We start from the raw sequence: 16,321 nt of genomic DNA, 5'->3' as shown, positions 1-16,321 counted from the left end.
TACACTAAGGCCTTTTCAAAAAGAAGTAAGCAACGGGTGATCAAACCAGTGTATGAAGAAATGGAGTTCAACTTTTTCAAAAGCCTTATTGCTGTATTAGAGAAGCACAGATCTGGAATTTTGAACGTTTCTGTGCAGAGCACTGATCCATTGCCACCAAACATTGCCACTGTGCCATGTCCACCCAAAGGAGAGCTGGTTGTGAAGTACAAATCCTGGTTTAAATAATTGTAATACAATTGTCTTTTTGTAAATAAATGTTATTGTACAGTATACATACAAAGTATGCTAACCCTAACCCCTCCCTTCACCATCCTGGGTGGCGAACAACCTGGGTGTCATCTTTGAATTCTCTCTATTCACCTCAAATGGCTGACCTTGTCTGTATGTGCATGTATATATTTTTGTTGATGTAACTAATTTTCGCAATCTCATGTAAATGCTGCGCAATGTTAACCGAGGGGAGGCTTGCGTAGTGCAAATAATAAAACAAACAATAAATCTCACTTTCAACTCAACTCCTCGGGTACTTTACACTTTCCCTGACCTTCCCCCAAAAATTAAAGTTCTCACAGATGGCTCTACTATGGGATGTTGCAAAGAAAGAATGTATGCTCATTTCTAGTGAAGGTGAGCAGCTTTGATTTTCAGTTTGCTGCCTGAAGAGGCCTACAACTCGCACTGGCAGTATAAGGTTCTATTGTTTTTTTGACCTTGAGAGACAGGAACCATGCCGAAAGAACTTCATTTGAAGGTGGGGTGCAGTAACGTAAGAGACGATAAGGCAGAAAATTCTGAAACTAGACCGAGTTTCATGTTAGTTCAGTATACGATAAATGTTGTCAAGAGCACAGTGGGATTTACGGACTGCATTACGCAGAGACATAATGGAAATTGCAAATATAATGTAAGTAACTCTTTAGACGCTTTTATACTGGAATGAAGAATTAATGAATGGATGAATGAATTAATGAAGAGCTAGGAAAACGTTTGTGGGATCGTCCTTGTAGCGGGCACATGGGCATGCAGGTCCACATTCCACACGCATGTAGATAAACAGTTGTTTCTCATTGTGTGCTAACCTCGATTTAGATCGTTACTTTTCGCATTGATTTTAGAGCCGAACATACTCAATTGCCCTATCCTTGCAAATAGTTTCAGATCGGCCTTAATAAATAAAATGAATATTAATAAACATCGGCTGGCGAGACCAATTATAATTTTTATGTTTTCAAAACAGGTATATCCTACCCTACTGCCACCAGTTTCAGACCCTGGCAGACGGCTTCAACCGCCAGCTGCAGCTTCTTGTCAACAGCTGCAGCACTTTGACGATCTTATGGGACGATCGCCAACGGCCCATATGCCCTTACGCGGTACTAGCAGCTAGAAGCAACGTATCAACCTATACACTGGCATAGTGCCTAGTTGATGGAACAGCCTTGCGGTTCACCGTGCAACCAAGGTACTTCTTTTAACGAAAACCAACACCCTGTGTAACAAAGGAACAGCGCGTGACTCACGATAAAACGGAACAGTTTTTGCGGATAGAGATAAAAGAAAATAAATGGCATTCCGAGTTAATATGGCAATTGCTGAATATTCTATAAACATTTAATGTCAAATAAATGTACTTTAACAAATGTACCGTGTTGCAGTTTCATATTCCGAATTGTGGCACGCTGTGTTGTGAGTTGATCTGTGTTGGTTTCCGGGTTCTGTGTGAAGTTGCATAGAAGACTGGGCGCGTTTGCCTACACAGCACAGTAACGTCACAGAGAGCGGCGGGGAATATGAATGTTTTGATAATGTCACGCTCCGGGGCGGGGGATATGATTTAGTGCTGCAAAAGCATGTCAGCCAGGGCAATGCGGCAAGTGATAGGATTATCACAAAATGGCAGCGCCCTGGTGCCTGTTTTCGCGTGCGTTTAATGGACGAAAACTCGGGTAAGGTCCATAGGAAATTTTTCTAAAATCGAGCGACTTAGGCTTAAAAACACATGGCCGACCCGTAGGGGCAATAAACATTTTTTACCGAACCATTCCTTTCATTGAACTATAATAACCGTCATTATTTATAACGGTGTACCGTTAAGTGTGCTTTTCAATCTGATTTGGAAAGGCTGCAGTAAGCAAGTGCTGCACAGTCTTGGTCTTGCACTGTGGGATGTGCTGTCTGCCAAACGGGCCTGGTTTGGCAGACAAGAGCATAGGTAAAGTGAGGCCACATTAGTAAACGCAGCTTTGCTGCTGTGACCGCTCCTTCTCTGATCAGTAGAGTCGGGTCAAAGATTAGCAAACTTTGTGCAAATTGTGTTGAAAGCTGCCCAGTGCCTGAACCTTTGTGTTCCCCATGCATAGCTGGTAACGATGAGCTGACCGACTGGCTCTATAAGCATACCAGAGACTCCAGTCCATAGACTGCCAGACCTGGATTTCATGGGCAAACTAGTTATTTTGTTTCAGGCATAATTGTTAAGTTTTAATTGAAGTGGGGCACTTTTCTGGCCAAAGTTGGGCAGTTTGATGAGTGACTTCACTATGCGGCTAATAGACTTGACCACTGTTGCTGAATAAATATTATTTTAAATGTGCAATTTGCATCACATTTTATCAAAAGCTCACCCCTTGGGTACTATTCAAATAGTGTTCCAAAAGGAATGAATGCCATTTGCAACTGCAGGCAACTTATGTTGGTGCCCCAGACAATGTCATGCCCAAGTCCGACTCTGTTCTAGACTGCCCCCCGCCCCCACCGCAACAGTCCTTGGTGCAGATTTGCACATTGGCAATAGAGTTGTTGCTTTGCTTGATCCTTCGCCTACCTGCTTTCTGCATATGGCACTGGACTCAAGCAGGCAGGACGGATTCTACCTTCAATTTGAAGTATCCAGAGCAATGGGGCGTGAACCATTTCTTAGGTCTATTCTCAATTTGTGACATTTTAACTTTGTAATGTAACTTTTTTTGCCACTATCTTTAAGTTAAATGAACATGAATTGCAAGAATCAAGAAAGAAATGAACAGGGCCTACTGCACGCAGTCCCTTTAGGATTACATGGTCAGTGGTGACTCCAACATCAGACCTTCATAATACACCAGGCAGATTGTAAACCAGCTATAGTGATTAGATCAATATGCAACCTTCGGTGAGTCTGTGTTGGCTATGACATTTTGACAAAAGAAACACAACGACATGGGCTTTCAGACCTCACAGGAGGTGACTTTTCTCCTTTTGAGGGATAAATAGTAATCAAAACAAAGTTTTTGCTGCAGCGAAAGGTCATGATGCTCATGCCATGGGGTTCCCAAAAAAAAAAAAAAAAAAAAAAAAAAAGAAAAAAATCCAATGCGAGGCCGATTTTCAAAGCGATGACCTATGACTGAGCAGCAAGCTCATTGCTCAAAATTTTAACACTTCCACTAGTCACTTTCATTCAAGGCGATCAACGAGTGAGCGCCATGAATGGCCAGTTCTGCAGCCGCCTTGGATTCCTGGAGGTGGATCAGCTAAAAATGTGCAGGGACAAGTTTCAAAATGCTACCTTGCTACAGCTGGAAAATCCTGCATGCGTATTCGTAAGTTAACTAAAAAGGATTAAATGGTATAGTTAAAGAAATTCAAATGCAAAAAGGCAATGTAAAAAAAAAAACAACATTAGTAGTTTCAGTTGGAGCAGTTTTTGATTCCATTCTGTAAACCACACCTGCCTGACACAAAATCAATATGTTAGCAATAGGAAGAATAAACAGTCCCAAGAAGGAAAAGTATATACTTTGGATTTATAAGGGATGAGGTTTTCTTAACATATGACAATGGGGATTTCCCTGGTTACATCATTGAAATTACATTCAAGTCACACTGCGAAATTCACTCATCTCTGCAGGTATTCCCTGCTGCCATACCAAAGGGTAACATGTCCATGATTACTGAGCACCTTTTGGCCCGCAAGTAAACTAAAGGCTATAACTTAGAGAGTGAGTGTGCATTTGCACAAGCGCATACTACCATCAGCCTCCATTCATCTGTGGCATGCAGATTATCGAGATGGCAACATGTTCATCTTCACCAGTACCCAGTGGGGGAGCCAAAAGCCTAAATGGCCACTTAAGAAAAGCTATTAAGTTTGCTTTGCCAGTCACAGCAGCCCCCTGCCCCCTCTGTCTCCTCCCAAAGCTTGGTGTTCGGTGGAAGCAAGGGGTGGCATTTCAGTGGAAAGTATGTTGAAAAGCCCAATTCTGGCCCTGGGTGCCGGGTTTTGTTTGGGTTGATGGATCTGGCAATTTATGACCTTTTAAGAAACTATTTGTTAGGATTAGTCAACTCCACCTGCTATACCGCGATAACCATGATATACAGTCATTTGACATGAAGGTTACCGTGACGCCCCCTAGTAGATAAGGGAATATGCATTCTCTTAATGAGACTAAATCATGAACCAACACCCCAAAACAATCAAGGGATCTCGATGCGTGATCCACCATGGGTACAGTAGACGTCACACTAGGGATAGTATTACTGGCATGCCCTGTCAGGGAAAGGGAGTAATCTTATTTCTGATGCTTGCATCTGCTTAGATTCACATGCGCTGCATAGGCCGACATCTAGTGGCAGCTGCACAGTATTACAGTTGCGATAGAGATATATGGAAGCACTACCACCAGACTGTCTTGCCAACACTGGTTAAGGGAAAAATGCCCCGAAAGAAATAAAACTTGACTGTTCCCCAGCACTGGCAACCTTAAGCACTCACCGGTGCCTAGGGTAAGCAGACATCCTGGCTTTACAGGCACTGTCTGGGAATTGAGCCTTGTGTACCAAGGTTTTGGGGAGGCTGACCAATGCAAGAGTCCTAGCTGTGACTGCAAGAAGGGTACACATCTCCATGCACAATGCTCATTCACTACTCAACAAATTCTAAACTTTATATTATGGTGAATTTGCATTAACACCTCAGCCAGATCTCTACTACCCCAAGGTAGGCGTGAATCACCAACCTTTAGGTTAACTACCAAACATTAACTGTGTAAGTCCCAGCCAAATCTCAGTTTCTATCCAAGGGAATGTCTGCAATTACTGCTCACTACCACCGTACTCGCATTTTCTCACTATTGCAGTTATGGTAGCCACTGTAGGGTTTAGTCCTACCTTCATGACAAATGCATGCACCATTTTATTTTGAAAAATCTGGTCCCACCCTAATAGTGCGCCCAAAACAAAATGAGTTAAATCTAGTAAAGTTGAAAAATACCACACTACCTAATAAAAGGCTAGAAGCACAAACCACTTGGCCAGTTTTGAGATGATCCCCCTTGAAAGAGATGGGAAATCTGCCAAAAGAAAAATCCCTTTTAACCTTTGCATTTCAGCCCTTGTGATGGCTGTGTAGTAGAGTGTAAAAGCCATTTTTTAAAAATAAGGACGCTCAGCAAATCATGACCCTGTGGTGTAAATGTTCTGATTCAAAGACCAATGATGCACTTACTATTTGGCAGAATCGGAGAGTTGGTATTCTCGTCTTCTGTCATAACACTCCTGGATCCCAGGATCATGCCACAGTGTCTTAATGGCGGTGATGTAGGGCTGCTCAAAAGTTGAAACTTTTTCAACGTCCACCTCCCGCAGCAGAAGTGCATTTGCCTAAAACAAGATGAAAAGAAAACTTCCTGGTGAATGTATCGAGAAGAGAAAGAAAAATATGCCAACACCACCACTAGTTCCTGCAACAGTGATTTCCCCCCCATGTGTAAAATATCTCCAATGTTTTCACGTTCTACTGTGAAACTATACTTCAGTATTTAAAATGCACAATTGGACTTAATAAATAAGTATATTCATCACTAACAAACATTTTAAAACGTGTACCTCAACAGCACATAAGGAAAATATTTCATAGAGTTTTTACAGATTGGCACTGGCGTTAGATTCACTGTAAAGCATAGTCCACAATCTAGCAGGGACTCAGTATTTCACTTTTACTAGACCTTTTGTACTAGAAGGGAGTAGTTTCTTACCTGTAACTCCATTTCTCCAGCTTTGGTATCTCATGGATTCACATGCTGTGAATATTTCCAGTCAGGCTGGGAAACTGTGGTAACTTTGATATAGTGGTTTTCCTATGGAAAACCGCAACACTTTGCGTGTCCTATCAATGTCTTTATTGGTGCTTCAGACGGCACCATTGGGGCGACAAGTATATATAGCCCTGCCCCCGCGCTTCCTTTCAGATTTTAACCTCTTCAACCAAGAGGATACCTTAAAGGGATAGTCCAGTAAAAAATGTATTTAAAAAAATAGATAGGCAATATTAAAAAAAAAAAAAAATACTAGCACTTTTTTTTGCTCCCTTGGCGGAGCACCGGAGACCCAAAGTGATAGCCACAGCAGGCAGAAACACAACCCGGTTGTGTTTGAAAACGCTGCGGTTTTTCTTTCCGAGTTTCTCAGGCTCCTACGAGCCGGAGGAGCATGAGAAACTTGGAAAGAAAAACCGCAGCGTTTTCAAACACAACGTTGTATTTATGTTTGCGGTCCCTTCAAAAGCGACCACAAACAAATACAACGTTTTTAAAGCTGCGGTTTTATTTCTAATTTTCCGGGCTTCTCCATCCCGGAAAACGTAGAAAAAAAAAAACTGCAGCTAGTGCTTATTTTCTTTTTAAAATAAATAGCACTTACCGAGATTCAGCTGCAGCTTTCCTGCTCTGGTCTCCGGTCCCCGTCCTCGTCCTCCGCGTACAGCACCAATGAAGGAAAAGCCACCCAGCAGTAGCTTTTGTTTACTACAGCTGGCTGGCTTTTCCTTCATTAGTGCCGCAAAAGCAAGCACAGGCGGGCATCCATTTCACAAAATGGATGCGCCCATGTGCTTGCTTTTGCGAATTTTGAGCTTGAATAGCTCAAAATGTCACATATGAAGTTTAAAAAAAAAAAGTGCTAGTATTTTTTTTTAATGTTGCCTATCTATTTTTTAAATACATTTTTTTACTGGACTATCCCTTTAAGAGGATGTTTGCCTGAGGGCACATGTGAATCCATGAAAGATACCAATGCTGGAGAAATGGAGTTACAGGTAAGAAACTACTCCCTTCTCCAGCATTGGTATCTTTCGTGGATTCACATGCTGTGAATATACTACGTAGCAGTAAGAAGACCTGGTGGGGCATAACAGGCAAACAGGACGTATACGAGAGGCAATATAAACCACAACAGAAAGGTAATACTTCCGGTTGACCAATAACAAACACATGAGTAAAACTCAAACCCCGGAAGTTGCAGGGCTTACTTTACTGGAACAGCCGTTGAAGCACTGCACGCTCAACTTGCACGTCCTCAGTATGTTGTTGATTCAGGCAATAGTGTATGGTGTAGGTGTGCGGCACTGCCCATGTTGCTGCCTGGCAATTGTCACTGAGCAGTATGCCCGCCCAAAGAGCCACTGACGACGCTGTGGGCCTCGTAGAGTAAGCCCCAGGAAGCGCTGGAGTGGAAGCCTGCTGACAGGTTCGAATCCCGGCAGGGCCATACTCAGCTTTACATCTTTCTGAGTTTGATAAATGAGGACCACACACTGTGGGTAATGCAGCGCTCAGATGCCTGAGGGTTCGTAGCGCTATATAAATGCTTAATTATCATTAATGACTAGAGCCTGCAGCTCCGAAACCCTCCTGGAAGAAAAACGACCTTCAATGCAAGAAACATATGGCAGCCGTTGACATAGGCGTAAACTGTGGTTTCATGAGGGCCGCAAGCACCAAGTTGAGACTCCAGATCGGAGAAAACCTTTTTGGGGGGGGATCCTGAAAAGGCTCTTGAGGAAATGTTTAATCAATCTATCAATGAACAGAGGTGTAGAGTTGCGTTGCCGCCGGAAACTAGAGATGGCTGCCAAGTGGAACTTGATAGATGCCAGAACCCCCCCCCATCCCCTTTGCCAGCATCAGAAGGTAAGGCAGGACTTGTGGTGGCAAAACCCGCAATGGCTGCAAGCCCAGCCGCTGAGAATGCCAGGAACAGGCCCTTTCCACATACAGGCATATGATGTGTTGGTAGAGGGGTGCCCTCGCTGCAGCCAAGATGCAGTGGCATGCCTGAGGAATCTTCAGACTTCTGAATTCTGAGTTGTCAGGAGCCATGCCGCTAGGTTGAGGGAGCCCAGGTCGTGATGCCACACCATCCCCCTTGTTCTGTGAAAGCAGGTGAAGAGGGTTGTCGTCCCTTGAACGATGAAGGTCTGAGAACCATGTCTGGGCCAGAACAGGGCCACCAGGATGATCCTGCATCTGAACCTTGCAAATCATCTGAATTGTTTTCCTGATCAACTGAAATGGAGGAAAAGCGTAGTCAAACCGGTCAATCCACGGGAATGAGAATGCATGGCCCCTGGAATCCGGATGAGACTACTGGCAGAGACGGCACTGCTTGTTCTCCGGGTTGGCGAATAAGTCCAGAGAGGGAGTTCCCCCCCCATTTCCTGAATATCCTCGCCACCTGGGCGTCCTTCAGCCACCATCTGAGCAGACTCCCTGCTGAGAGCATCTGCCTGAATGTTCTGGCTGCCGGGTAGGTAGAAAACCAGGAGCTGAACCCAGTTTGCCATGGTCCAGTGCCAGATGGGCTGAGCCTCCTGGGACAGGGGCCGTGAATGTGTGCCCTTCCTGTTTGCGTAGATTGAACATAGTCTTAGTGTTGTCAGTGAAAATCCACAGAGTCCTGCATGATGGGAAGAAAAGATTTCAGTGCCCAGTGAACTGCTCTCCTCCAGAACGTTGATATGCAATGCAACCTCTGAGCAGGACAACAGGCCCTTCACTTGGAACTGGTTCAGGTGAGCACCCCATCCGCTCTGGAAGGCATTGGTCACTATCGTATGCTGAAAATCTGGTTCCACCAAGGGCATGCCCCGTACGATGTTGCTGGATTGAGTCCACCACTGCAGGGCGGTCGCCAGAGAACCACCTTGTCTGACCAGGAGCCCTGGGTTTGTGACCACCTTGAAGCAAGCAAAACTCCTGCACTGGTCGCATTAAAAGAATTCGGGATGAGTGGGATGCAGATAGCCATGGTGCAAAGAGACATGAATATGCGGACTGTGACTCAAGTGCCCGGTACCAACGAGCCCAACAGAAACAGCTTCTCTATCCTTTCCATGGACGGCTTAACTTGATTGAGAGCCATATGGAAACAAGCCCCCACAAAAACCAAATCCCTTTAAGGCTTTCAGACAGGATTCGGCGAAGTTAACTGCAAAGCCCCGATGCTGTAACAGGCACATAGCGAGTGCCCCCCCGACCAACCAGTTGTCAAGGTACGGATAAACATGGTGTGCTTGCCTGTGGAGGTAAGCCGCCACCAGAGCCATGCATTTGGTGAAAGTCTTGGGAGCTGACTTTAGGGCAAAGGGAAGAACCAGGTTTGTCGCCGACCATGAACCGTAGAAACTTGTGATGCGAAAATATACATCTTAAAGAATCAACGATGCCAGAAACTCCCCCGGCTGAACCGACCAAATAACGTCTTGCAATGTTAGCATTCTGAACTTTTGGCGTTTCACATTTTTGTTGAGCGGCCGCAGGTCCAGAATGGGGAGCCATTTTCCACTCGGCTTTTTGATGACAAAGACCGGGATTATGTTCCTCTTCCAGACGCCAGGACCCTCTCGATAGCCCCTTTTTTTTGTAGCATCAGACGCACCTCCGGACGCAAAACATGCAGGTGTGGCAGAGCTTTTACTGGTGAAATAGGGAGTTGCGGGTGCCTGAACTTCAACAAGTGGCCATATTTGACTGCGTCGAGCACCCATCTGTCCGTCGTGATCAAACGTCACTCGTCGAGGTGGTGCACCACCCTCCCTCTTGGTCGACTGCGCGTGTGGCAGTCATTGAGACTTGGACTGACTGCCTCTTTGAGTAGAGGACCCCCTCTTTAGCTGTCCCTCATACTACTTTACTACTTGCTACGCTGTGCAGACTGCAAGGACCGTTGGAAACCCTGGGAGAAATAGGTAGATCTACCGTACCCCTTGTCACAGGAACCCGCAAATCTGGCGATCGCCGGGCACCCCCTGAAAGGAGTAAAAAGACAGTCTGCCCAGCAGGGCTGTCAGAGACCTTGCAGTATGAGTCTTCCTTCATGTTTTTCAGTGCGTAGTCAATCTTCTCTCCAAAAAGATGTTCCCCTTCGCAAGGCATGTCCACCACCTTGTGCTGAACCTCTGGCCGGAAATCAGTACAGCAAAGCCAGGTCTGCCGCCAGAGAACCATGCCATTATTAATCTGCTTAAAGCCAGACTGCCAGGTCGATCGCTATATTAACACTATGATTCAACACTTCTTCCCCCTCACAAACCAAAGCATTGCCTCCTTCTGCTGCTGCTGCTCAGGCAGGTGGTCCAACAGAGGAGCCAATCTGTGCCACATCTCGTGGTCAGACCGCGCCAGGATAGGCAACGAATTGGCCGCCTTGACCGTAGTAGCAACCACCGCAAGGACCTTCTTTCCAAAAGCAGACAGAGTCCAGCCTTCATTTTCAGGGGTTGTGGAGGGGAGGGGGGGGGAGTCATACACTTGTGCTGCGACCAAGCCTTTCTACTTGCTGAAGCTGAAACAACCAACTCTGGAGTGGGCTGCAATGTCAGGCACTTTGGAGTTTACTCTGGCGCCTTGAACTTCTCCAGGCGGCCCTTGACCGCAGGCTCTGGTGGTGCATTGTCCAAAGTCCTTGCTGTCACACGTGGTCCAATATGAGAATCGAAAGACTGCCTTCTGCCTCTACCCCATACAGTAAAAAAAAAGTTTTAAAAAAAAATAAAGTATTTCTTCTCCTCCGCGATGAGCATAAACTCATGACAGGACTTCACCATCATGGCATGACCAACTCGAATATCCAGCGGAGATGGCTGGGCCGGGATACTGTGAGCATCCAGATCAGTATCTCAGGTATCCGCCCGTCGGGGCGACAACGAGATCGCAGAGAAAGTGCGCTGCGGAACGCTGTCCAGCTCAGACTCCACTAGTTCCCCTTCTTCCTGATCCCAGCAAGGTGGGGTGAAGGTCCTGGGAGACAGAAGAGGCCGGACCTGGGAAGACTTTCTGGGATGAGGCACTCTACTACAAGGGACTTGCGATACATTCTTCTGCCGAGGAACGGTAGGTAATTCCACAAGCAACAGAAAAGTCGGCACCTAAGGCACAGGGAGCCGGGCATCCAACTGGCCCAGGAGCGATTGACACATCGTCATGTCCCTGCATCGAGATTAACTAGTGCAGATTGACCTGAGGATATTGAGGCAGGACAGCCCCCCAGGGTGCACAGAAGAGCAGGCTGCAGACCCAACACGAAGGATCCAGAAACTGGTGCCCTTCCTCCTTCAAATCAACTCACAGGTGTCTCATGTTGGAGAATATCCATCGGGAGTATGGATGTAAATGCTGCCCCGACTGCCACGTCGTATCTCTAGAAGATGGATCCACATCGACCACCAGCTTCACCGTGGACTTCTGCACTGTCGCCGAAGGAGTCATCAGCAAGGGTGTCAACGGGACCATTACCAATGGGGCCGTCATCTGTGGGGTCGTCGACAGGGCCTGAGAAGTTAAAGCAGTCGACGATGGAGGTTCCCTCGTCAAGGAAGACGTCGGTGGAAATGACAATAACAGACCAGCCGCTGGCACAGTCTTCGGCACCAACCTCTCTTTAAACGGCCTGTGAGTATTCTGGGAGAACCCCTCCCCCCCCCCCCCCCCCCCCGACAGATGGTACAGTTCTCTGAAGCGTTTGGAGCTCAAGCAGTCCGCATGACCATCCCACCATACACGTTTGAGGCCGCAGGTTGCGTACGCCGAAACAATTTCTTCGGGCCCACAGATGACATGACAGGGCCTAGAAGAACCACACAAGAAACAGCAAAGGCTGAGCGAATTCTCTGGAGAGAACATTAGGTGATATCACAGTTTGGAGACGGTTGAAATCTGAAGGGGAGCCACGGGGGCGGGGCTATATATACACTGGACGTCCCATTGGTGCTGCCTAAAGCACCCATAAAGACTTCGATAAGACACTCAGAGTGTCGAAGTTTTCTATAGGCAATCCACTATATTAAAGTTACTTTTCCCAGCCTGACGGAAATATTCACAGCATGCGAAGCTATGAAAGATCCAATGCTGGAGAAATATAAAAGACTATAGCAAATCTCAGAATTTGCACTCACCGTACGCCACTGGCTAGTCATAATGGACTTGAGTAAGAAATAATGTGCTGTGTTTTTGTGGAGAATTGAAGTGGTCTGTGACTTTAGTTGGAAGCAATTTGAAATGTGTACCCTATCTAAAGGGAAGCGCCAAATTCACCTTCCACTTAGAAAACATTAGACGCATCACATACAGTCAGGATTAAATTGAAAGATGCAATGGGTTTCAGTAAAGTGTAGCCCTAATATGAACTGGTGGTTAATCCATGCGACTGTTGCTTTACTGTCTGAGAAGTTGTGCATTCATGGGTCTGTGTGTGAATAGGGCAGATTACACCAGGTCTACAAAAATAAGGAGGCATGATTTTTAATAAAATTGGATCGTCATCAAGTATTCCTTTAGACACTTTAAATGTTTTACATCCGAATATTGTATTACTTGTGGCTAAGCAAGCTCTTGTGCATCGTCCCCGGAGTTACAATGGAGGGAACGTTGTGCCATAAAACTTGGAATTCAGTATCGAACATGAAGGAGCACAAGGGATGGCCTGTTGTACCATGGAATCTCAACAGGGATGCGTTTAGTACATTGCGTATGTAATATCAGGCCTGTGTATCAAATGAGAATTCAAAACTGAGTGAATTACGGGATACTGAATGCAGACAATTACTTTGTGGTCATTGACTAGATTGACAAAGTAAAAAGTTCATGTAAATAACTTAGGAGAATTAAACTATATGTTACGAGTAGGGTGAAATTAATCTACCTAAAGAATAGGATTATATAGTGGTGCGTATATTGTACGTTCTAGGACAGATGTAGGAATGAGGCCAAAATGTGGATTATACAGAGTGGTACAATCACATGAGCAACATGTTGACGTCTGGCATCGTTACAAAAGGACAACTTCACTTCAAGGTCATCTGGAAAGGATACAGAATGACATTTACTTCATTAAGGTGATGTGTAATGTCAGAAGCAATGATGGTCTAAAGTCTAAAACTGAGGAATTCATGGACTAAAGTGAAGGGTTGTGTGTATAATTGGAATATGTGATTTATTCATAACTGAAATCATGTCTAATGCAAAGCCTGCTTTCACTGCATTATAATCATTTGAGTGGTTTGTTACAGAAATTCTTGCTCTCCTGAAATGAGGAACTATAAAAGGGAGAACAGGGTTGCAACCGTCAACATGCAAACTCTTACTATTCTGGGGGAGGGGGGTTAGAGGGGATATAGTATATAGAAGACTCTAGAACAGCCTGTATTGTGTAGCAGTTAGTCAACCTGTAATCGTTTCACAATAAACAAGATTTCATTAAGTAATAAAAACTAGAATGTAAAAGCACATAAAACATCCAACAATACATGTGGTTAAGGTAATAATTCAGAATCCATAATAACAATCAAGTTAATAGAGTGACTCTGGTGTTATATGAAGTGAAAAAACTCTTCTAGATAGAGGTTTTGATTAGTTTGTATGGCGCACATATGATTGTAGATTCCAGTACGGCATCTTATAGCTCTGTTCGCCAAGTAACACGTATAGACAAAGTCTAATGGGTCTCAGCTCTATCTGGACATGTTTGTTTGTATTCCTTGAAAAAGGTGGACATTCTTCAGGAGATTAATCTGTGTGGTCACTAATGATGACTGGACTTGACACAATCTTGGTCCCGTCAGTCATTCATAAAACAGTTGATATTCAAAATGTTCTCAGTGCAGGCTGTAGGTGAAAACAAAGAATGGGAAAGGTGCTATTAGTGTCCAAAGTCGGATTGGACTTTGTAATTAGTCTTGGTGCCAACAGTAGGTGAAAAACTATTTTACCTTGGTTTGTGGGAGGGGGCATTGTTCAGTCTCAATAGACCATATATGATAACTCTAGAAAAAACACAATAATGTGCATTATATACTTGCTTATCATACTGTTTTGTCTCTTGGATAGAAAATTCAATGTGGCCATAGTCACCTGAAACGGGGCTGTAGCTGTGTTCTTTACATGCAAAGTTGGTCTGGTCTCATCCATTTGAGTGTGTCCCTCTTGTATTTCTTATACAGCGGACTCCAGGGTAGCATAATCCTACTTAGTGGTCTTCTATCCTGCCCCTCATGTCCCCAGCCCTTCAAGATGTCAGGCTGGAGCCAGGCCACGATCACCTACATGGCCCTCAAGGGCCTCTCCAGCCCTCCAAAGACCCACTTGGAGTTAGACTTGGCGCTTATGGCACCAGACTCACTCACTCTCATAGGATAACATTGGGGATTGGTCTTTTAGTGCTTTGATGGTGACAAGATGGATGGCCCCACATATTTCGGTTCCCAGAACTGCATGTGCATTCCAGTCTTTTGGGTGTGGTTCAGCCCAGAGACACCTGGGATACCCAGAGACTATTTAAGCTACGCCCAGGCTGAGAAACATGCTTTGCGTTTTCTGCACCTGCAGAGTGACACTCACCGTGTTCGGATCAGTCTCCAGTAGGCCTGCATCTTTCTTCTGCGCTCAGCTCCTGCAAGAACAAGAACACCGTTAGGAACAGCCTTACCTTGCGGCACTTCTGCCCATCATTCATCGCTTCTTCTGTTCTACGGGCATCCTTGGCGGTGTCATTCCCTTCCCGGCACGCCGCTTCCTAAGGCAAAGGGAAAAGAACAGAAAAAGGCATTAGTAAGCATTCAGCAAATCTTCGCTTACTTTTAAAGACTGTACGAGCTTCAAACGCTTACCTGAATCCCAGCCGCTCTGGGGGAACTGTCTCTGGAAATTCTCATCCATCTGCAAGAGGGAAAAGACACTCCAGGTTAGCATGGAAACATCTAGAGGCGCTGCATACCGCGTTTACTCGCGCATCACACTCTCACTCACCTTCAGCGCTACTCATCTAAACAGCACGTCTCCATCCCTGGACGGCGGCTATCTAAGGAAGGAAAGGAATGAAGTTAGAGAACTGTTCAAAAGACTCGTTATACTTACCTGTCGGACTCTTGCCAGTGAAGTAACTAGGCAGCAACAAGCCTGCATCAGTCAACATGCCCCTGCGCTGAAAGCAGGACAGAGCACACTTTCCAAGAAAACAAGGTGAGCTGTAGATCAAAGGGAAGGGTTGGACCCCAGGGAAGAAGGGGTTCAAGCACACAGACACAATAGGGAGTTAAACTCTACCAATCCTGTGTTTCAGGCCCAGTCTCCAGTCGAGTAGACTCCAGGGAAGGGTTTGAGGTCGTAAGCGGTCAGAACAGGCTGAGTGACGTCCCCGTGGATACCAGGTGAGCGTTACACCCATTGTCATGATCAAGAGGATAAACAAATGTTGAATCACTTATCCGTTTGGAAGGTGAAGCACCAACTCTTAGAGGTGAAGTGGTGGGAATAAATTCATTTTCTGTTGTGGGCAAAATCTGCTGTTAATATCTGTGCGCCATAAGCATGCACAGTATAGTCATTATCAATTGCCCCGTGCAGTATTTAGATGTTGAATAATTAAAGAATAGGTAGTGTATACTACTGCACCTAGGTGAGTCTTTCAAACACAACTGTCTCGCCTCTTATAACTTCTCCTGGTGCATACCTGTGGTAGAGCAAGGCTATATATATCTACTAAGTTGTACAGAGTTACCGGCATTCGCATAAAAAAGTTAAAGGAAAAGCCTCTCGCGTATTCTGTGCTCTTAGATTGCAATCAGGTATAAAAAGGTATGTTCATATCTGTATGGCTGCACAACTTGTGGTTAATATTTTGCATAGCATGATACGACTATTGTTAATTTAGACTGTATATCCATGTCTTGTGAATCGTGTATGCAAAAAGCAGAGTAGTTGTCTCCCTGTAGCTATCGGGACCAAGTAACTAGGGATAGACGAGGTCTCTAGAGAAGTTAATTAGAGCGGCCATCTTGGACTAGTGTGCTAGTATTACATTAATCTATGTCCAATAAATGTCAAGAGCATATTGGGAGTCGATTATACAATTACTACATGACAATGTCTATGAATGTCTAACTATATATAACAATGTGCAAAAATAAAGAAGGGTGAGGCGCGCACTCCCGGGCCTGGTCAGTTAAACCAGTTGCAAAAATTAAATAAATAGCTGGGTCACGTCTCAAAATGGACAAGTATTCACAGGG

At 45.1% G+C, this 16,321-nt stretch overlaps 1 protein-coding gene across 2 annotated transcripts in view; it reads right to left on the bottom strand.

Moving 5' to 3' along the window:
• The window catches only part of LOC138569886 (guanine nucleotide-binding protein subunit alpha-11), a 756,289-nt gene that overhangs the window by 540,319 nt on the left and 199,649 nt on the right, over positions 1-16,321 (bottom strand). For both annotated transcript variants that reach the window (XM_069648307.1, XM_069648315.1), the window contains exon 3: positions 5,489-5,643. In XM_069648307.1, coding sequence (XP_069504408.1) covers positions 5,489-5,643 — 155 coding nt within the window. The remainder of the gene's footprint in view (positions 1-5,488; positions 5,644-16,321) is intronic.

The sequence above is a fragment of the Ambystoma mexicanum genome, chromosome 1p (genome assembly GCF_040938575.1).
Source record: "Ambystoma mexicanum isolate Mex_15411 chromosome 1p, UKY_AmexF1_1, whole genome shotgun sequence".
NCBI lineage: Eukaryota > Metazoa > Chordata > Amphibia > Caudata > Ambystomatidae > Ambystoma > Ambystoma mexicanum.
Note: the sequence above shows the minus strand (reverse complement) of the source record. Positions and strands in the feature narration are given on the sequence as shown.